General features: G+C 41.9%; 1 protein-coding gene across 3 annotated transcripts in view; it reads left to right on the top strand.

The window, feature by feature from the left end:
• The window catches only part of FNIP2 (folliculin interacting protein 2), a 64,256-nt gene extending 41,789 nt beyond the window's left edge, over positions 1–22,467 (top strand). For all 3 annotated transcript variants that reach the window (XM_063135428.1, XM_063135429.1, XM_063135427.1), the window contains 7 exons: positions 3,665–3,811; positions 3,907–4,076; positions 6,583–7,795; positions 10,661–10,817; positions 13,220–13,423; positions 14,910–15,025; positions 19,679–22,467. In XM_063135428.1, the coding sequence (XP_062991498.1) occupies positions 3,665–3,811; positions 3,907–4,076; positions 6,583–7,795; positions 10,661–10,817; positions 13,220–13,423; positions 14,910–15,025; positions 19,679–19,757 (2,086 nt within the window). In that variant the 3' untranslated portion in view covers positions 19,758–22,467. The remainder of the gene's footprint in view (positions 1–3,664; positions 3,812–3,906; positions 4,077–6,582; positions 7,796–10,660; positions 10,818–13,219; positions 13,424–14,909; positions 15,026–19,678) is intronic.
• Positions 22,468–23,491: the final 1,024 nt, after the last annotated feature.

Here is a 23,491-nt window from a genome sequence, read left to right as displayed (position 1 = left end):
ATCTTCCTGAGTTTTTCCATTCACACTTGCTTTGTTCTCACTGAAGTGGATTTGAGTTTCTTCTTAAAGGATGCTAAATTTGCATATTGCAGCTGCACTGCCGTATTTCCTCATGGTAAATAATGGGTGGGCAGCGCCAATAGCACAGGTACCCATTTTTTTTAAAGTAGGCTCAGGTAATGGGAGAAAGCCAACATGAGACTTTTGACTAGAACAGTGGAGCCAAAGCTTGTGCATCTTCCATCACTTCTGAGCTTCTGCACAGAGAAATGGGAAGTGGAATGCAGAGGTAGTGACAAATCCCAGCATATGATGAGGCCTATATGAGAGCCAGTGTGGTGTAGTGGCTAAGGTGTTGGACTGGGAGTCGGGAGATCCGGGTTCTAGTCCCCACTTGGCCACGGAAACCCACTGGGTGACTTTGGACCAGTCACAGCCTCTCAGCCCAACCTACCTCACAGGGTTGTTGTTGTGAGGATAAAAATGGAGAGGAGGAGGATTATGTATGCGGCCTTGGGTTCCTTGGAGGAAGGGGTGGTGACAGCCGACAGAAAGCTCTGGCGTGGGCTGGTCCATGAAGTCCCGAAGAGTCGGAAGCGACTGAACGAATAAACAACAAACATAAATGCAACAAATAAAAAATCTCTCTCTATAAAAGCCCAGACTGCTCCTCCAAGCCTTTTAATACCGTATTTCTTCGATTCTAAGACACACTTTTTTTTCCATATAAGCATCTCTAAAAAGGGGCTGCGTCTTAGAATTGCGGGCGCGAATATTATTCTTAGAATCAAAGCTTTTTTTTCTGTTGGTGGTACTGGAATTAGTGTGCGTCTTACAATTGATGGCACCTTACAATCGAAGAAATACGGTAGTTTTTGCCCTCTGGCGCCATCTAGGGACATTCCTCAGAACTGCGGCCTTCTACGGAAGTTCCAAGTTCCGAGAAATAGTTTTTGCCCTCTGGCACCATCTAGCGACGTTTCTCGGAACTGCGGCCGTCTATGGAAGTTCCGAGTTCCGAGAAAGATAACTGACAGGAGCTTCCGGCCTAGCAGAGGGGCAAAACCCCACTAACCTCCTCACCAGACTGCTCCTCTACACATGTTGTATGACGGGCTTTTTTGCTAGTAAATAAATAATATATCCCGTATGCAAATGTCAATAGAAAATCTTTTGAAAAGCTGCTATTCTCAATGCATCTGTAAAGACAAAGGTGATGCGTCTTTTCAGTTTGCTCCTTGCAACACAGTTTATAAGGCACAGGGGATTCCTAGTCTTATTTTCTTTGCCATCCCCCATGTGTAACAAATTACATAGTTATATGATCAGTCTTTAAGACAATTGGAATTGCTTATAGTAGCAATTGTTTTGTTATCAGCAATGGTCTGCAACCTAACTTTCCAATGAGTATTTCAGCTTGATCTACCTAAGCAGCGTAATGAGATAGTAAGGTAGAGTGCACCATTTTAGACTCCGGAGGTGGAATCCAATGTTAGTCCTATGTAGAGTAGACCCATTGAAACGAAAAGGGATTGCTCTACAATCTAGGGCTAACATTGGATACTACCCCTCGTATGCGAGGTGGTGGTGTCTCTTTTGCATTCTATTCCATACAAAAAAGATTCCAATTCAAAAATGAAATTCTCCACCTATAGTAGAAATCTCCCCTTTGCCCACCTTACTTAGCCCTCCTCCTTTATGTGTAGACCAGGTCTAAATTTTTATCTAGTTTGTGACTTTCCCCAAACTTGTGCAAATTAATTGGAGAATACTTTTTTTTTTTAGAGCTCTAAAGCAGCTGTTTTTAAAAATGTGTTTCTTTGGCTTTTTATGCAAGAATTCTCCATTATGTACTTACAATGTGATAAATACATGAAAACAACCCCACCAGTACCATGGATTTCTCTTCCTATTATTTATCCTGAACCTTTTGTTAAAGCATTTTGGTCCCAGAGATCAATGATTACCAGTACTTATAAGACAGAAACCGGTAGGGTCTGTGTTTGGAAATGTAGCTATACATTCTTCAAAATCATGTTCAGGATCATTCAGAATAGTTTAATGCCAATCGCAGATCAGTAGTTCACCTGTTAATGCGATGATACATGTAAAATATCCCAGATGGTGAAATGGGGAAAGCTGTTAGAGTTTGGAAAGTATTAGTGTTCAGATGAGGATTTCATGCTTCCCTCTAGCTTCTGTGTGAGTTCGATCATCTGACCACATTTCAGCTCATTATTTAAGCACCTGACTGGGGCTGTAGCCAAGATGGAGACGGTGGGTAGGGATTATATAAAAGAGCATGTGAGTCAGGGATGAAACACACATTAGAAACATGCCCTTCCAAACTGTGACTTACGACTTGCTGCCTTTTGACAGCCCAGGGGACCAAGAGACAGTGCAGAAATGGACTTTGCTGTGTTCTTGAGAACAGGTCACTCGTCTTGCGACTGGATAATCCACTTCATTTTGTATGTCTTTCTAGACGAGGAGTGTTGACAAAAGAAGGATGCTTACTTTAGACTATTATATACTATTTATTTTGGTCAATTTGCTCTTGAGTCTAGTGTTCTCGTCAAAAATCTTTTGTGAAGTTTTCCACAAAGATCCTAGCTCTCTTGCAGTGTAAAGTAAACACATGGGATGGGGAGAGGGGAGTTTGCATGTGCCCCAAACTCCATGGGCTTAATAATATAAGATCCGAAAGAGGCCCCTACATGGCTGCCAATCACATGAAGCGTTCTCGCCATGTGTACAGTTGTAAGGAGGCTGTTCATACTGAAAGAATAGTGGTCAGGCATATGCGATCCTGGCCCTTGCCTTCACATAACATCTGGACAGAGGTCCTGTGAGGTTAGGGTTCCTGAAAGTAATACAATCCAAGGCTTCTCCAGTTGTCTTGGATAACGTGTGTCCTATGTCAACATGTCGGGCGCAAACCGTACACATTTCAGTGCAGCACCAACTGTATTCACTTGAGACTAAGGGAAAGTTTACTTTCTTTCAGGATCGTAACTGCTTATGGGCTATGAGTAGGGAATGTATGAGAAATTTGTTTCAGGTCATTTTTGGTCGGGATTTACCCAGTTCGCAGCTTCCACACTAAACACAGATTTGGACACAGCCTGCGATTGAAGTCTGTACATTTCTGAGCTTGATTTGCAAACACAACATCCCCTTTTTTACCCCAACAGCATGCATACATTTGAAAATTGCATATGAAAAATGTGTACCAATATGCTTCAATACGCTTGTTTAGCCTTCGGAGGTTGTGCAAACCAGGTCAGGGGAAGCTTAGCACTGCTTGCCTATGCAGTAAGGAAGGGAGCCTGTGCACCTCCGCTCTTGACCTGCCGCTACTGCTTTTCTCAGTGTTAGAACATGAGATGAGCCAGGCTGGATCAGACGAAGGGTCCATCTAGTCCAGCATCTTGTCCATTCAGTGGCCAAACAGCTGCCCACAGGAAACCCGCAAGCAGGACATGAGTCGTTGTTGAGCCCATAATTTCTGGATCGACTGTAATGGGTCTGGGGCAGTGGGATTAGTAGTTTGGCTTTGTAAACTGAGGCTGCCTTCCCTGCTGTAAGGAAGAGGTTTCGTGCTTTGAATAATTTCTACTTTTTCAGCTAATGGATTTCTTCTGGGGTTCTTTCCTTTTGGTAGAGTTACAATCTGGAACTTGTATTCAGTTCCAAGGATTGCAGAACCTGTGTGGCTTACCATGATGTCTGGTGCTTCGGAAAAGAACCCATTATGCCAGCACTTTCTCAAGGAATTCACTGTTCTGATAGACCAGACCAGCAAAAACCAGTAAGTTGCCTTTACCTCCTGCCTTGCTGTGCTACTTGGAATCAGTGGGTTTATTACAGTGTTCATTGTATTTTTGCTGGTCCTTGTCTCCATAGGTTCCTAGCTGCGCTGCTAACAGCAGTGCTGACCTATCACTTGGCCTGGGTCCCTACAGTGATGCCAATTGACCATCTCCCCATCAAGGCTTTCTCTGAGAAACATTTATCTCCATCTGTGAATATGCTGGCAAAATCTCATCCGTACAATCCACTCTGGGCCCAGCTTGGTCAGTGCAAAACTTCCAATCCAAACTTGAGATATCTTTATCGGATTCGATTTATCTAAAAATATTAGGCTGAGGAATAGGTGGGCCATAATTAGAGAACCACTTCAGGGATTCTTGCTTGGTGGGATTTCTGACTGTGTTTTGGTATAGATATAGTATCTTCACAATTACATGCATACATCTTATTATCTTTACAGAATTCTTCATCCAGCAAATAAATACATAAATAAATAAAAAATGTAACTTGCAACCAGAAGTTGATCCAATAGTCTCTTGGATCTTACTGTCAGTTTTGGCTATATCTCCATAAAGCATGGGATGCCCTCTAGTGGTGACTGAGTAGCTTGCAAGCTTCATAATTGGCTTTTAATTCTTTTTGCAGTTTTGGTAGCTATGAAGTGTAGATGCTCAACAAAATGAAATTCTTTTGCTTGCATCTGTGCAAATCCGGGATTAGCACAATTTCTATTAACTCTTTATGTTGGCTGAGGACTGTATCCAATAGTGTCATTCCGCTGATTCTTTTAGTTTCTCAAACGGTTGCCCATGATGCTTGTGTAAACAGTTGTGCCAGCAGAATTTGCAACTCATTGTACAACAGCTTTACACAAAAGTTATGTGCAAGCGTAGCGTACAGCCGCTTGCGCAAAAGTAACTTTAGTTGTATTCTCTTCTTGGGCATAGTTCGGAATCTAGTTTCCGCTAGCCAGTGTGGTGTAGTGTCTAAAGTGTCGGACTGGGAGTCGGGAGATCCGGGTTCTAGTCCCCACTCGGCCATGGAAACCCACTGGGTGACTTTGGGCCAGTCACAGACTCTCAGCCCAACCTACCTCACAGGGTTGTTGTTGTGAGGATAACATGGAGAGGAGAAGGATTATGTACGCCGCCTTGGGTTCCTTGCAGGAAAAAAGGCGGGATATAAATGTAATAAATAAACGTCATTTGTGCTAACTGAATGACACACTTGGATAGTGCCCTGAGAGTCTACCAAAATAAAGTGATGCATCCAATGGATACATTCAGCATTCCAAATTTAAACCTACATTACTTCTTTCCCCTCTTTAACTGTTAAAGCTATGAAAATAGGGATGAAAGAGTATCCCCCTTCAGGAGCCAAAGAGGGGTCTGACCAATGGTTCCACCTGTTAGGCAGCCTTCCTCAACCTGGGGCGCTCCAGATGTGTTGGACTGCATCTCCCAGAATGCCCCAGCCAGAGCTGGCTGGGGCATTCTGGGAGTTGTAGTCCAACACATCTGGAGCGCCCCAGGTTGAGGAAGGCTGTGTTAGGGCTTCAGTGGCCTGCATTGTTCTCTGTTAAGAACATAAGAAGTGACACGCTGGATCAGACCGAGGGTCCATCTAGTCCAGCACTCTGTTTGCACAGTGGCCAGCCAGCTGCTGACCAGAGACCAACAAAGCAGAATGCGGTGTAATAGCATCCTCCCACCCATGTTCCCCAGCAACTGGTGTATATAGGCTTCCTGCCTCGGATACTGGAGGTAACACATAGCCACTAGGGCTAGTAGCCATCGATAGCCTTCTCCTCCAGTAATTGATCCAACCCCCTTTTAAAGCCATCAAAATTGTTCCTAATGATTAGCACAAGAGTAAACTATCCAAAATAACATGAATTCTGCAAATTTCTTCCTAAGATGCTTTTGGCTAAGTAAATTTGCCATCTTCAGAAGAGTGACTTGACAGCTTTTAGCTCTAATCAGAGGTTTACACTTTAGCCTTATCTAAATCTCATGGTGCTTTTTACTGAATGTTGTAAATTGTTACCTTGATTGCTATACTGATAAGTAATTTTGGTTGGCCACATCTGTTGTAGAGGACAAATCTGTAAGGGTAAGAGTTGTCAACTCATTTTGTATTGTATTTCTATTATGACTTAAATCCAACATAGGAATAAAATGGTAAATTGTACATTGTTTAATTTTCTATGGCATGCAGAATTCAGGTGGGGTTGGCCTAAACTGATTTTAGTGCAGAGTGTACACTCCCCTGCTAATGACTTGGAAAGACAAAAACATAATTGAATTAGATGATGCAAATAAAACTTCCGGGCATGATCCAGCCAAAGTTAAGCACTTCTGGCCCATTGAGTTTCATTGGAATGTTAACCATGTGATTAATTCCTCCTATTGAAACCAATGGAACTTAAACAGGTTAACCTGAACTACATTGTGCCCTTTGAGTTTTTCTTTGTAAGTTAGGATGGAGTAATGATTGTAGTAATTTATTTTATTTATTTATAATGCCTATTACCCGTTTTTCATTATAAAATAATCCCATAGCGGGGCACAATACCAGTAAAATACAGTAAAATCATATGAACATACAGAAAAGAGGAACTATGTTTGATTCTCCAGTGCTGACTTTCATTTGTAGAAAGATAAATTTCTTTGGATTCGTTTGTTTTTAATGATTTAGCCCTTCTGTTCTCTATCCGTCTCTGTAAATAACACAGTGCGAATTTCTCCTCTTTTCTTATGCTATGTCTAGGTGACTTGTATGGTGCTATAGGTTCACCTGTCAAGATGACCAGGACTGTAATAGTTGGAAAACGTAAGGATTTGGTTCAGCGCATTCTCTATGTTCTTACGTATTTCTTACGATGTTCTGAGCTGCAAGAGAATCAGCTGACCTGGAATGGGCAAGTTGGAAAAGGAGAGCAAGCCCTGAATGGCAGCAAGATCACAACAGCTCTCGAAAAGGGAGAAATTGAGGAGTCTGATTATGTAGTAGTCACTGTTAGAAATGAGCCTGCTCTCATACCTCCTGTTCTGCCCCAGAAGAATGGAAGCACTGCCACTAGGGGGCGTGAGAGCGGCTTTGAGCCTGCCTGCTTGAAAGGAAAACATGATGGAATAAATGGCAAGCAGAGCTCTGAGGCGTCTTCCCCCTTGCCCAAAGTTGGCTCCCCGAAAGGAATTGTGGAGGAGCCTAAGAAGGGAAAAACTGTGGCCAATTCAGAACCTGTATCTGGAGGGCCAGCTAAATTGGAGAATGTGACAGCGGGAATGAATGATGGCAACCAGTACAGTGTAACAGGACAAGTGCTTGGCAGCGTGACAGCTGTACAGTGTCCTGAGAGGACTGACCAGAGGTACCCTCACTTGGAAAAGGTCACCTTCCAAATTGGAAGCTCCACCTCGCCGAAATCTGTTTTAGAAACCCAAAGAAAGGAGATGGACAAAAGTCTGGGGGTGCTCAGGTTTAAAAGCACATCTCTGCACATTGGGTCATGTCCACTGCAGGTATCAGCCCAGGCCCAACAGGAGAAATCTGACCTCTGTCTTAAACCACGTGCTCGACAGAAAGCTGGTAAAATGCGAGTACCAAGTGCATCTCTCTTGTCAGGTCAGCTGTCGGTCCCTTCTGACAGCAAAGTCGAAACGCTAAATCTGGGCAACCTAGAGGAATCTAAAAGTGCATCCTTTGAAAATCTGGAAAGAGATTCTCTTGACTGTGGTTCAGGAAGTTCCACTGATGTACAGGGGTCCGGCCAAGCAGTTACTGAGGTTATCCCCTGTGGGGATCCTGGAAGTCAATGCCTTTTTAGAACGGAGGAGAACATTCCTAGAAACGAGAGCTCTGACAGTGCCCTCGGGGAGAGTGACGAAGAAGGTGGTCCGTACATCCCAAATGCACAATCTCTGAGCTCTGTCAGCAATAGGTGTGAGGACCTTTCTGAAGTGGAACTTGCTTTGCCAAGGTAAAAAAGAAAGAAAGAAAGAAAAAGGGCCCAAAGCTATGGTGTGGCTGCCCAGGGTTTCTTGCATTGTTCCAAGACAGCTCTTGAATAATCTGGTGGAAGCCGTAACATGAACTGTAGACCAACCTAAGACAGATCTTCATTATCTAGCGATATTGACAATGTTCTAGGAAAGCTGGTTTGGTGTAGCCTAAAAATATATCTTAGAAAATATTTATTGGTTTTGCCAATGCGTTTTGGACTTCTTTGAAGTCCTTCTTCAGGGCGATTCAAATTATTTCAATTTTCTCTAGAGCAAAATGATCTCGAGATCATTTTGCTCTAGAGAAAATTGAAATAATTTTCTAAGATATATCTTTGGTTCCACCCCTTGCCTTTGGCCTTTTCCCCCTTGCTATTTGGGGTTTCCTTCCTTTTTTGTGGCTTTGGTATAGCCTAAACCAGAGTAAACTGAATCTTCATTAAATGAATAATACTTGTAGCAGAGTTTTAAGGTTTTGCAGCACTAGAGGCTGTTTCATTGGGTTAAACGGAACAAAAGGGCTCAGCTTTTCTGAATTACAACTGCACCGAAACAAAAAGTCTTGGTGTAACAAAATTATTGTGGCGTAAGCTTTCATGCAACAGTGTCATTTTCCTAGTGCAAATGACAAGGTGCCGGTGGAATCCAAATTCTGAAGCATGCGCAAGGGGAGAACCCAACTCAAGTTCCACTTGTGTGTAACCATTTGCAGACCTTAGATTTACAAAGTGGTTTGCTAGTGCCACTATTTATTTATTTTATTTAAAACATTTGCATCCCGCCCTATATCATTAGGATCTCAGTGCGGTATACAAATAAAAGCATCATCATCATTAATATATTTATTTGTTACCCACCTCTCCCTCCGTATCGAGACGGGGTACAACATAAATGCAAATGCCACAAAATACATATAATTAAAACATTTAAAACTAATACATTGCTAGAAGCAGCACATTATTAAAAGGCGTCTTAAAATTCAACTGGTAGGCCTGCCAGAAGAGATCAGTCTTTATAGCTTTCTTAAAATCTGGAAGACTGTTAAGTTGACGAATCTCTCCTAGCAGGTCATTCCATAATCTGGAAGCGGCAGAGGAAAAGGTCCTCTGGGTAATAGTTGTCAGCCTTGAGTAAATTCTTCCCAGAGGACCTGAGTGTGTGGGGCGGATTGTACGGGAGAAGGCAATCCTGCAGGTAGCCTGGACCCAAACCATGTAGGGCTTTAAAGGTGATAACCAACACTTTATACTTTGCCCGGAAACCAATTGGCAGCCAGTGAAGAGATTTTAAAACTGGTGTAATGTGGTCACCCCTAGGTGTACCGGTGACCAGCCTGGCTGCCATATTTTGAACTAGTTGAAGTTTCCAGACTAGGCACACAGGTAGCCCTATGTAGAGCGCACAGTTCGTTATGATACGCAGAAGTCGAGCCTCGAAGTTACCAGTGCGTGCACTACCATCTTTAGGTCTTCCGACTCTAGGAAGGGGTGCAGCTGGCGTATCAGCCGAAGCTAATAGTAGGCACTCCTGGACGTCGCATCTATCTGGGCTGTCATTTGGAGCGACGGATCCAGAAGCACCCCCAAGCTGCGAGTGCAGTCTTTCAGAGGGAGTGTAACCCCATCCAGAACTGGTTTACACACCTCCAAACCCAGGTTGGGGCCTTTGACAGTAAGCACCTCCATCTTGTTTGGATTCAGCTTCAGTTTGTTTTCCTCTTCCAGCCCATTACCGCCTCCAAGCATTCATTCAGAGGAGACACGCTATCCTTGGCTGACGCTGTTGTCGAAGGCATAGAGAAATACATTTGGGTGTCATCAGCATACTGATAGCACCCCGCTGTATAAAACAGTAAATATACACAGCTAAAAACAAATTAAACCATGAACCAAGTTAAAACAATATATAATTTAAAAGCAGTAAAGACAATTAAAACAGTTAATTGTTTTAGAAAAAGGACAGTGGAGCGCCACTAGTGCAGCAATGTCTTCCTCTAATGGTATGTTGGATCAGAGTCTACTGGATCAGATGTGTACTGTGTTATTGCCAAAGTCTTTCAGTCTTTGCAAAAACAGGTGGTTTTTTGAGAACTTACGCTTCAGAGCACAACTGATCCAGTGTAAAACATTTGGGAGTAAACACAATTGGGGGTTGACTTCCCTGGTTTTGTGGCCTCTTTGAGAGACCACGTAGGTGGGGAAGGGTCGCCAGAGTTACTGCCTCAGAAACAGAGCTATAGTCGAAAGTGTGTAACTACATTCCAAGTTCAGGAGGTTCACATATTTTGTTGATTTGGATAACTCATTGGCTTCCGATTTGTAAGAAGGTAACTGAGAACAAACGGCTGAGGCGGTCTTCAGATAACCAGATTGTCATGTGAAAAATACGCTTCTTTGAATCTGTCTACTGATATGCTCAGGTCTCATAACTCAATTGAATTACTTCCAGCAACCCTTATTAAAAATACATATTGCATAATTTTCACTAGCTGTGCTAATCTATGCAGGCTGGACTTGACTGACATCGGAATCCCATTATTGAGGCTTTAGTCTCGTGGGGGAAGTATTTTGCAGTACACACAACTTTTACTGGGAAAGATGTTATAGAGACATGAGAGCTATGGAGAAATTGTAATATTCAGATCTGAGAATGCGAGGCATTTTCATGGCTATTCTAGATCCTGGGCTCTAATCTTGCAAGCAAAGCAGATTGTACTGTAGTTCATTCACATAGAGTTGTGGACTTGCCGAAATAGCTCAGATTATTGACCTTTTCAACACCTTTTACAAAGATGCCTGAGCAGTGCTTGAGGACTAAGTGAACAATCCATTCCTGTGTTTCAGATCCAACACAATCAGCACTCAAAGCATGAAACATTTTGGAAGATCCCTTCTGGGTGGCTATTGTGCCTCATATATGTCTGACCTGGTGTTGCATGGAATAAGTACTGATGAGCAACTTAAGCAATGCTTACCAGCTGAGTTGAGTCATGCAGTGAATGTAAGTCTGAGTATGCTTCTGAACAAGAAGCTTGAGCAAGATGAGTATGGCGGAAGGGAGGGATTTGGAAGGTTAAGCAGAACTTGCAGTAAACTGAAGGAAAAATGGGGAAGAGAACCCTAATCCAGCCGGGGTGCCCTCCAGATGTTTTGGCCTACAACTCCCATCGCCCCTGGCCATTGGCTGGGGCTGAAGAGAGTTGGTAGTCCAACTTCAGGAGGGCACCAGCTTGGGAAAGGCTGTCCTAGGCTATCATTGACTTCTAGAATTCAACTTAGCGCAAAATGTGGTGATGACCACCACGAGCGCAAGTTGTTTAGAAAGCTATTAGGCCATGGTTGCAGAACTTCTTTTAGTACGAGGTCCCAATTCCATTTCACTGAGACTTTTGAGGGCCACATTCCAGTGGTGGATGGGGCTGAAGGGGAAAAGGGCAGGGCCAAAATGCTGCCATACTGTAGCTTCAAGTTCTTACTGCTAGTAATTAAACCTTAGGAGAGTTATTTAAAACATTAGGAATGGGTGGGGTGGGGGGCTACACAAAATCTGGGAAACCACGAAATGCTGGATGGATTGGTAGAAGTGGGTGGGGCCAGGGCAGAGGGGTGGACCCTCTGGGGAATTCAGGAGGGCTGGATTTGGTTCATGGATATGAGGTTCTGCACACCTGTATTAGATCAATTCATACAGAACAGGTCTGCAAATGGCTATTATGAAATCATAGGGAAAAAAATAGAACACCTGCCCTTGGGGAGCAATATGCCTCTGAGCACCAGATTCTGGAAACAAACCAAGGAAGATTATAGCTGCTGGGCCCTATTTATGGCCTCTAAAGGCATCTGGCTAACCTCTACTTGGCAATAAACACTGGGTTTAGATAGACTGCAGGCTGATGCAGAAAGTCATAGGACTAGTTCTCACAGAGGTGGCAAGGTGGTGTCTTGGCTACACCTCTTCAGATTGCAGAGGGGAGTTCTCCTATTCAATGCTCCTCCATGCAAGAGGTTCTTCCACATAGGAAACTAGATGTCCAGGGGAAAGCTAAGTTACAACTTGTGTCCCCGCTGCCTAGCTTTCGACGTGGACGTAACTTCCTTGTGCCAGGGTCCTAAGGAGAGGAGCATGTTCAAGTGGATCATTTATTTATTCATTTATTTGTTGCATTTTTATACCGCCCAATAGCCGAAGCTCTCTGGGCAGTTTACAAAAATGAGCTCTCAAGGGAAGAAAGCGATCACGGTTGGTTCTGCACCCACTCTGTTGTAGGCAAGCCTGGTTTTCTGAAGCTTATTGAATATATAGTAGCCAGTTAGCAAAATAAAGCCTTCATATGAGCCAGGATGAGGCTTAACAGCATTAAGGACTGATCACAGGAAGCTACTGGGTCAGTCTATTTGTCTGGTCTACTTTGGATTGCACTGTAGGTTCTCCAGCAGCAAAGGAGCTCTCCCGTCAGCTGCTTACCTGATTTTTTTTTTAAAAAATGGAGACACCAGGGATTGAACCTGGGATCTTCTGCACTCAGAGTGGGCATTCCGCCACTTCTCAAATGTGCAACGCTACATGTTCCACATTGTGCCTGTTTGCCCTGACCCAAAAATCTGTATACGCTCAGGTGCACATGTAGATCTTTGCATACTTGAGCTGCCCGATTCGTTTAAATGGAGGGGTCCTATTTATTTATTTATTTATTTATTTACAATATTTATATACCGCTCCCCCTTCAAAATTTTGGAGCGGTGTACAAGATAAAATACAATAAAAACAAAATAGAACACCTTAAAATAGGTTTTTTTAAAAAGCAAAATGATAGGTGAACTGTGAACCGTGGCTGGTCATTTAGGGAAGGCTGCCTGGAACAATTGCATTTTCAGGAGGCGCTGAAAGGAATACAAAGTTGGTGCCTGCCTGACCTCCTGAGGCAGGGAGTTCCATAGGAATTCCTATGCACATGTGCACCTCTAATCTCTGCACAGAAATGTAGAGAAAGTATCTCTTGCTAACACAGGATATCTTGTCTAAAAGGGCCATCCTAAGACAGGACTTGGGGTGGAAAAGAGTCATTGTTCTATTCCTTCAGTCTTTGCCAATAGAAGTTTGCATTTACCACTTGTTAAACGCCACCCAAGCTTATCCTATCATTTAGCCAAGAGCATTTCCTAAGCAGAGGCAGGAAAACTTGCTGACCTCAAACTTGTGATTTGTCAGAGGTTGCAAAGAAGACCTGATTACTAAAACACAACAGTTGCCTGCAAAAGATTTCTTGTGTTAAATTATACTGAATGCAAATTTTAAAATTGTACAGTTTGTTTATAACGACTTTCCAAATAATTAACCTAAAGCCGTGAACAGCGGTTTGAAAATGTCCTGTTTTCAGTTCCTTTCGGTGTGTGTCTTTGCAGCATCCTGTACTAGATGAACCCATAGCGGAAGCTGTTTGCATTATTGCAGATACAGATAAATGGACAGTACAGGTGGCCACGAGCCAGAGGAAGATGATGATGGACAACTTAAAGCTAGGCAAAGAGGTCCTGGTCTCCAGCCAAGTGTCTACTTTATTGCAATCCATTTTACAGCTTTACAAACTTAACCTTCCTGCTGACTTTGTAAGTACCCATTTGCAAATAACTCAATACAATAGGTATTGATTACCAGGAAAGGTAGGACGTGCAGCCAGTTTTTGAACTGCACAGGCCGCAGCACTGGGTTTTCAAACCGAGAAGAGCAGCATAATGAATAATGCGTATTTTCTTGCCCAGTTAACAAAAACTAATTGCTATTTGCCAAACCTGAGTAGTCTAGGGGTCAAACAGCACATTTTGTTAGTTATGGAGTGTCGTGAACTCCTCTCTTTTCTTGCTCCAGAGTAAGCGCATGCGACGCAGGGCAGATTGGGATTACTGTGCAGCAACTGTTTGCTTTACAAAATGCCCCATTTCACCCCCTCCGGAGGGATTTAATAATAATAATAATAATAATAATAATAATAATAATAATAATAATAATTTTATTTCTTACCCGCCTCTCCGTTTGGATCGGGCAGGAAAAACAGTAAGTATAAAATACATAAAAAGGGGGAGAAAGCCTCTGTTGGTGCCAATGGAGTCCTCTTCACTTCTGGTGCATGGTGGTCCTGATCCAAATTGGGGCCATGTGCACTTACTCTAGAGTAAGAAAACAGGCGCCGGATCAACTACTCACTATGCAATTGACATAACGTGGGGTTTGACCCTAGGAATGCTCCTCTCTGGCAGCCGCAGGACGATTAGCAGCCTCTCTCTAGGGGTCTTCCTTGGTTGGCCATAGCCTTGTTTCTTTTCCCTGGCTGGCCATCATTGCATCTTTATGCCTTGTGACTTGTAGGCCCTGCAGAAAAGCGTTACTTGCAATCTCAGAATTGGCGTCTCCTTCCAGGCGCTATATGTGTGCAGGGGTGGAGGGGTGATGTTGAGCACCTCATATCTTCCCAAGCACTTCCATTTCTGCTACTCCTGATCCCTACTTATGTCGGGGAAAGTATACTAATTGTCTTGTGGTAGGACAAGTATCTCCATCCATAAGAACATAAGAAGTGCCCTGATGCTGGATCTGACCAAGGGTCCATCTAGTCCAGCACTGTTCACACAGTGGCCAATCAGCCATCGGCCAGGGACCAACAAGTAGGACATGGTGCAACAGCACCCTCCCACCCATGTTCCCCAGCAACTGGTTCACACAGGCTTACTGCCTTGAATACTGGAGATCGCACACAACCATCAGGGCTAGTAGCCACTGATAGCCTTTGCCTCCAGGAATTTATCCAACACCCTTTTAAAGCCATCCAGATTGGTGGCCATCACTACATCTTGTGGTAGTGAGTTCCATAATTTAACTATGTGCTGTGTGAAGAAGATAAAAACATAAGGAAGATAAGAACATAAGAGAAGAGAAGTTTGGCCTAGATCAGTAAAACACTGAACTAGACAAGACCTTGGCTTGGCCCCTGCTCGGATGAACTTGTGTCCCATGCACCCATTTGTGTGTTGTCTGCTTTACCTACTGCGATGTGTTCCGTTGGATTTGATCACTGCGAGCTTTCCCCTTCATTCGCAGTGTATAATGCATCTTGAGGATCGACTCCAGGAAATGTACCTCAAAAGCACAATGCTGTCTAAATATTTGCGAGGTCAAACAAGAGTTCATGTGAAAGAACTCGGAGTGGTATTGGGGTGAGTGATGCTAAAGCTCTTTTGACTTTTGGGGTGGCGGCGGTTTCGTTCCTCCTCTCATGCACCGAATATTCAGGACACGGACTGTCTTTCCATTGTCAAGGGGTTTTTTTATGTAAAAAAACCACACTGAAGTGAGAATAGTGTGTGTGTGTCTGTCTGTCTGTGTCCCACTGAGCCATCTGGAAATCAAACTGAGCTGTTAAATGTGAGAAATAGAACACATTTCTGGTCCTCCTTTTGTTCACTCTCTGAACAAATTGAAATTAAGAAGCAGAAGAAATTGAGTGGATGAGAGTTTTCTCTGCAATGGGGGAAGGGGCTGGGGAAAATCAATTTTTGACTGTTTGGGTATAATAATATATATATTTATTTGTTTCCCACCTCTCCCTCTGGATAGAGGCAGGGAAAAACACAAATTCAAACGCCATAAAATACATATAACTAATTAAAACATTTAAAACTAATACATTATTAAAAGCATTATTATAGGCAGATGGATCAGGATGTCTCATTAAACATGGTGAGAGAAGAAGATATAGGTGTCATATTCATTAGCTAATATTATATTCTTGACTTGAAGTGATCCTTGCAGCATTTAGAACTTTTCTGCTTGAACAGTTCAGAGAGGGGTGGTGGTGGAGCATTGCACTAAAGCAGCTTCTCCCAACCTGGCACACTCTTTCAGCAGATGTGCTTGGCTACAACTCCCATTATCCCCAGGAGAGATGGGAAATGTCATCCAATACATGTGGGGAGTACTGTGTTGGGAAACGCTGTCCTAACGGCATTTCTGAGGCAAGAGCTTCAATTGAACCTCCCAGGATTAGTAACAACTTACCTTTTTCAAAGCAGGGATAGCAAACAGGGATAGCAAAGCAGGGATAGCAAAGCAGGGATAGCAAACAGTGGTTTGAGGGACCCAGAGTATATTTTGTTATTTGATGCTGTTGGCCAGGGCATCACATACAGGGCTGTCACCAGGTATTTTGGTGCCCTAGGCAAGATACAATTTTGCCCATGCAATGACTGTTATTTCCTCTTTTTGCTCACACACGTTCACTGCTTGGATAAATAGCATCAACCTTTTGCCAGAATATTTCCAATACTCTGGCCAAAGATTGGCGGTTGAAGCAGCCTTTGGCCACTGTTACAGGAAGCATGATCCAGCACAACCCTATGCCTGCTTACTCAGAAGTATGTCTTCCTCTCTTCGGAGGGGCTTACTTCCTAGCCCCAAGATTTTAATCTCTTCTCAGCCCATTTCTCCTTATCAGGAAAAGAAACACACAGAGCGAACAAGTTACATAGGTGCCCCCCTAGACTCCTTAAACCACAAACAATCAACTTTTTAAAATAAATTTTGTAGTTTGTTCCTTAGCCAGCCAGAAGCCAACCTGCCTGCAGGGCAGGAAAGGAAGAACGTTCCTGTTGCTTCCCCTCCAACGCCATACACACACGAACAGTTTCTGTGACTGCAGTAGCCCTGTGCAGGTGTTTACTTCTGAGTAGACAGGTATAAGATTGCATTTATTTTCTCTACAAAATTGAAAATTGATCTTTTCCCTGAGAGTGAAAATGTGGGCAATTACATTTTAATTCAGAATGCTCATAAATTATCTGTTGTTAATTGCCTTCTCTTACACAAATTGCTTGAGGGGGCTTCATATATACTAGTAAGGCCCTGCTTCATTAACCCTAAGTTGTTAAGGTTGTCCATGTGCATCCTTCTCCGATTTTCCTTTTATAGACAGGTAAAATGCTTTTATTCAATTGAGTGTTTGGGGATTAGTCCCACAGTTCTTATGTAGTTCTTCACTTTAAATAATAACAATGATTTAGTTGTCTTTTTTCATTTGGTATGGGTTGTTCACAATAATTTAAAAATACAAATGAAAACTGCCCTTAGAACAGTTTTCTGTCGAAAGGTTATATATAAATAATGTAAGTAAATAAAATATATAAGAGGTTCCACTGGAGGTGTCAGATAAAATTGCTTGTAGCCTGCCAGGTTGACCACCCTGGTTTTAGAACATTAAGTGCCTTGAATTTCACCAGTGATACCTCTTCATGACCACCCCCAATTTCAAAGGAATGACAGACCCATAAATAAAACATTAAAAGAGACAAAAATATTTAGATTAGAAGATTGTTACAAAAATGCACAACCTCTTCCACAAGATTTGCAGAGAGACAAACTAAGGAATACAGACATAACCTGACTTCTCTGGTATCAGATCAGCACATTTATAAGAAAACCAATAATATTACAACTGGGAACCAGAAATCTAACTCAATTTGAAATAATATTGATAAACATGGATGAAAAAGAAAAGGGACTGATATCAAGACTGTATTCACGACTAAACTCAAAAGATATGGGATCACACCAAAGTCTACGTAAGATTTGGGAAACAGGTTGGGATTTATAAACAGAAGAAGTACAATGGTCTGCTATGTTGGTAAATTTCCATATAAGGCCTCCTTAGCATGCTGTAAAGAGATATCCATAAAGTTAATACAAAAATGGTATCTAACTCCAGTTTGGCTAGCCTGTATGGATAAGAGCTCATCACCACTCTTTTGGCAAAAATTAATTTTATTAATTTATTACATTTTTATACCGCCCAATAGCCGATGCTCTCTGGGCGGTTCACAAAAATTAAAACCATGAAGAGCATAAAAACAACCCACAAATTTAAAACACAAATACAAAATACAATTACTATGGATTGGCTGGTTCATTTCAACACATGTGGTTGGAATGTGCAGGAGTTGCTAACTTCTGGAAACAGGTCTTTCATAAAATTTCTACTATAATTAGAGCGGAAGTTAATGCGACCCCAGAATTAGCCCTTTTGCACGTATTCAAAGATACCAATGAACTTTTACTAAGAAAGACTTTAATAGGATTTTTTGCTGATAGCAGCCAAATTATTAATAGCCAGATGCTGGGAAAATGCAACAAGATTGGCAATACAAAAATGGTACAATATAGTATAGGAGCTTGCATTATCAGAAAACTAACAGAAAATAAGAGTGTCTAGAGGACAGGGAAAAAAGGGAAACATTCATTGTAGATTGGTGGGACTTTACAACATACACAAGTCAAGATGATGTGACAATATAACTCCCACCTGCCTTGCAAAACTTGTGGTTGCAATGAATAAGGATTTGATAATGAATTGAACTTACCTGCATGAGCTCAAAATTATTATTTTTGTATATTTCTATATCTTTCTTGCCCAAGTTGAAGAACATCATAACAAAAAGTATTATATTATGTATGGTTTGGTTATACTTACTCATGTATTAAATTTGTTTGTAAAGTTGTTTTAATATTGAAAATCAGTGAAAGAAAGAAAGAAAGAAAGAAAGAAAGAAAAAGAAATGTTCACTAAAGGCAGGGTCTTACTGACAGTATGCTGACTAATATAATTGTGGTTTTTAACCTGCTTTCTGAGCCTTTTTTCATGTTGGTATTGCTTGTGCGGTGAATGTTGTTACAGGTCCGTTTATCAGTAAACCTTTCCCTGCTCCCCACCCCCACGTCATCCATATATGCTCTCGTGACACCCTCCCTAATCTATACAGTTGCTTGGTTGCACCTTGCCTTTGTTTAGATTCATAATTGTTTCTTGCCAAATTCATTTGGGGAAAGTCTGAATGACTTTGGGGTACCAGTATCCCTTTTTCTTGGCAATAGGGTACTTTCTCACATCATTATGTGCTCCTTGGTATATCTTTGCTTATGCCAACTGAGAAATGTAAATGTAATGCAGGACATTGTAGACTCAACAGACATTGCACTTCCTACCACCACTACTGGAGTGATTAAATCATGTAGGGCTACCACTGTACCTAGTTCGGAAACTTCAACTAGTTCAAAATATGGCAGCCAGTTTGGTCACCAGTACATCTAGGGGTGAGCATATTACTCCAACATTAAAATCACTCCACTGACTGCCAATTAGTTTCCGGGCAAAGTACAAAGTGTTGGTCATTACCTTTAAAGCCCTACATGGTTTGGGTCCAGGTTACCTGCGGGATCGCCTTCTCCCATACAGTCCTCCACGCACATTCAGGTCCTCTGGGGAGAACTTACTTCAGTCAGCCAAAACTAGGCTGACATCTGTTACTCAGAGGACCTTTTCTTCTGTTGCCCCCAAATTGTGGAATGGCCTGCCGGAGGAGATTCATAAAATTAACTCTCTCTGTGATTTTAAGACAGCTTTGAAGACTAGCCTTTTCCGGCAGGCCTACCCAGATGAATGTGAAATCAAGAATTTTTTAAATGTGTTGATTCTTGTACTAGTGTTGTTCCCCGCCTCTATCCAAAGGGAGAGGCGGGTAAGAAATAAATATATGATGATGATGATGATGATGTATAGTTTCAGAGATCCCTATGCCCACTAAACCCCTCAGAGGACTGTGCTCTTAGAGATACATCCCCCTGTGTTCAATGAGGTTTACTCCCAGTTAACTGGGTATAAGATTGCAGCCTCATTCTTCAATATGATGGTTTTAGTGATCTCTCTGAAAGTTGCCTTCTATCATGTGCCTTCTCTTGTGTCCTTCCCCGACCCTAGCTGAAAGCCCACAAGGGGATACTTTAACACTTCCTTATAACTTACATATCGTTTTCATTTCTAGGATTGAATCCAATGACTTGCCTCTGCTGGCAGCTATAGCAAGTACTCATTCTCCATATGTTGCTCAAATACTCCTCTAAGCTAAAACGTTGACGGCAAAGTGAGTGGATTTGGGATGGGAAGCAGAGATGCCAAATGTGAAGAGATGTGGAACGGAGAACAGCAGGTGACAGAGCTTCTGTCACGTTTCCTCTCCTGCATTTTTTTCTGGACACTTCTCAGTGGAATTTCAGTTTACATAATGGAAAAGACATTCAGGGTTTTTATATTGTCGTGCATCCTTGTATTTTAATGGACAAAAGGATAAAAGACTTGGTGGATACGCTGCTTATACATAATTTTCAGCGGAACAAAAATAAAAAAACATCCAAGTTTGTTTTCCTTACTGTTGCACTTGTCCTTCTGACTCTTTCAGATGGAGAACTGTAAGTAAATCTGTATACACATAAGCATTCCTATGTTTGGATGGACGAAATGATGAATTAGAAGATGTGTTTATGCATTCATGCTCTTGCGTTACAGCACTGCCCCTACATGGAACAAGGAATTGGAATTCAGCTACTGGGTAATATCTTGTGTATTTGGTTGGTTCCTAAGTGAGTAAAACAAGTGAAGGGCGCTGCAGCTTTATTTAGTATACTTGGTGGAGAAGGGAGTTCTGTATTTGCATCAGTGTTGGATGAAAATGGGAGAAACTACTGGAGCCTTGGCATAATGTCTTGCAAATGTCACATCTTGGATTGCAGTTTCCTGTCTTGTTAAAATGTAGGTCCAACACCTTAATTTATCCTATACTAGCAGCTCAAAGAAAGGCTTGCATAGGAATTTTAACTTACCCAATATGGTTAATGAAGTTGGTATAAATTCTGGGTAGCTTATTTTTTAAAAGCATAACTGTATCTTTGCCTTGTGAATCAGTGATCCTTTTTAACCACACTGTATAAGCAGCATCAACTTCTTACGTGAATGAATACAATGTACAGAAGAAACATGATGATATTGGGGTGGTGCGAGGCGGGGGGAGCCATAGTAACAGTGAAACAGCAATTCATTATGACAATTACAAGTGTCCAAAGCGATCCCACAGAAGGTTCTGCACTAGCTTCTCAGTGCCTTCCATTCTTGTATGTCTTGATTCTGAAAGAGAAACTTACGTGAATTTAGAAGTTAATCTTATCCATCTCTGTCTTAAGTTCTGTACTATTGTCAGCCATATACATCTTGGGTTTCAGATCTTAGAGCTTTGCTTTGTTCAGTAGAAAAGTTGTAACTTCACCTTCAAACCCTACAGATAACTGTGTGACATTAAAACAAGGAACAGTGCAATCCTTCCTGCTAAGATTAACCTATTGACCTAATACAATCTCTATATCAGACTGAAAATGCTAAACAGTGGTAGAAAAAAGCTTTGTCCTATATGGCAACTGTCCTTAATGGTGCTGGCGATACAATGGTTGTCTAAACACTAGTTCAATACTATAACATCTTGTTCAGGGCTCATTCCCCCCCCCCCCCCATTTTGTCCAGTTGCTCCTTCATGCCAATACTTTCAGAACAACATTGAATCATTAGAGACCTAGATTTAGGCAACCCTGTTTTATAGGAGCTATTAGATCTTCATTAGCAGTATTGTTTACTTCCCTGTCATTCTTCTTATTGCAAGTTTCCTTTAAACAATGAACTGATGAAGGTTCAAGTAAAACAGGGCTGCTGTTCACAATGTATGTGCTGAGAGCTGCCCCCAAATTAGAATAATATTTGAGTAAAAGCAGGTTTGTTCTGTATTTAAAGAAAAAATAATCTTTTCTTGTTCCCACTTTCAAAATAAATTCCAAACAACTACCTCAGTTTACATAAGCTGCCAGGAAGGGGGCAATTTCAATTTGTGGACCTTTGGAATTCTCTGAAGGATTGTGCAGTAGCATTTGCAGAGTAAAAACTGTACCAGTGAGCGTCCATGGCTAACGTTTTTTTACTAGCAGGCTTTAGTTCTACTATTTTAAATAGTTTTAAAAGTGATACAAATAAACATGGGAGATATTGAAACTGACAATGAAAGGAAAACTCCTTAAAACTTCATAATTCCAGGGCCTTTTATTTTTCATTAAACAGCATTTTTAATACTGTTTAATGTATTAAACACCCCTACCCCAATTAGCACATTTTGTTTGTTTCCTAAGCGGGAGCAAATCTCTTGAGATTTCCATGGACCATATTTTGCAACATTAAGCAAGAGTGTTCCCCCCCCCCGCCCTAAAATTATCTTAAATGTTAAGGAGTGGTAGCAAAGAAGAAGAAAACAGGTGGCTTTATGCAGATGTTGATTTAGATCAACAATTTGTAATACATTTTAATGTAATCAAAAGCTTATAACTTGACGTCTAGCTTTTGAAAAAAAAATATTGATTGGTATTCTGGGTGCCTCATCTGAAATCAACAACCATTCTGGAAGGCTTGATTTCTTTTAATTTTATCGTTTCTCCACAAGCTGATAACTGCAGAGGTGGAATGGGGCTTTCCGCTCATGAACATTTCTCAAAAGCTGCATGGTTTTGCAAGCAGTGTCAATGAAGCATGTTACCTGGATTAGATTAAGTAACATGTGACTTACTAGGGTAAGGGGTGTGTGTGTGTGTGTGTTGCTGCAGTATGTCTTCAGAGAGAAAATGCAAGTGTGTTTTGATTGAGTGGATACCAATGTCAAACTGTGGAAACCTATTACTTTGAGCTGTAAATGTACAGTATCATTTGTGTCTATTGCTCTGTGGCATTGGTGCAATAAATAACATAGAACCATTTCATTAGTGAATGTATATTCTATCATTTTAAATAGTGGGTTACAAACTGATAGAAAAAAGGGACCCCGAGCAATCCTACTGGGGTGGGAGGTGAGGGGCAGAGAGATCCGTGGTGGAGATACCTCCATTTCTCAGGCCCACCTATCTTGTGGTGACCCAGGCAGGAGATGTGATGGCAACCAATGGGATTAGCAATGCCAGCTCCTGCCCCTGGACATGGGGGTGTTGTGGTAGCAGGGGAGCCCACGTAACCTTGCTCTGACCTGCTCCCGAACCACCCTGTTTTCAGCACTGCCATGAGTATGTCAGCTACAGCAATGGGAAGCTCCATCACTGTCTAGAGAGGACCAAGTCCTCCTCCTATCTCCAGCCAAGAAGGAACTCCATACCATCTAATTGCCCTTTGTCCAGCCTCACAGGGAGCACAGGATTGCTCCCTTTGTGTTATAACCAGCAAAGAAGCTTTCAGAGGATTAGCAAACCTATATTGAGGGATTGAAATCCAAGTTCGTTTCTGACAACTCTCAAATGGGATTTTGTAAGTGAGTCATCTAACAAAATGTCTCCTGAATATCCCTTTAAGCTGAGTTGTGAAAAGGAAATTCATACACACACACACTTAGGCAAGGTGGTTCGTATTCTACATATTTCTAGCCCTTGGCTTGCCTGGTTATGCTTGCAAACAGACGCATGGTATCTCCTGGAGGGTCAGGAACCAGAACGGTTTTTGGGGATCTGATGCAGGCAGTATGCTCGGAACAGCAAAGACTGTGCTCAAGTACATGTTCGGAAATATCACATGGTGTATGATCGTTCCTAGCCTATACTACTAAAAATGGCAGCTGGTTCAGGTATTTTGAATACTTTACTGCATCAAAAGATCTCCATCTGCTTGCCTGTAGAAAATGTATATATCAGAAAGAAGGGTTGTCTCTGTAGCTGCTTTATCAATGTGCTGGGAACTTCTTTAAATTTTGTGACAGCATTCAAATCCCCAGGTCCAGTCTGAAGTGGTA

The sequence above is a fragment of the Elgaria multicarinata genome, chromosome 10 (assembly GCF_023053635.1).
Source record: "Elgaria multicarinata webbii isolate HBS135686 ecotype San Diego chromosome 10, rElgMul1.1.pri, whole genome shotgun sequence".
NCBI lineage: Eukaryota > Metazoa > Chordata > Lepidosauria > Squamata > Anguidae > Elgaria > Elgaria multicarinata.
This window is presented reverse-complemented; position numbering and strand designations above follow the sequence as displayed.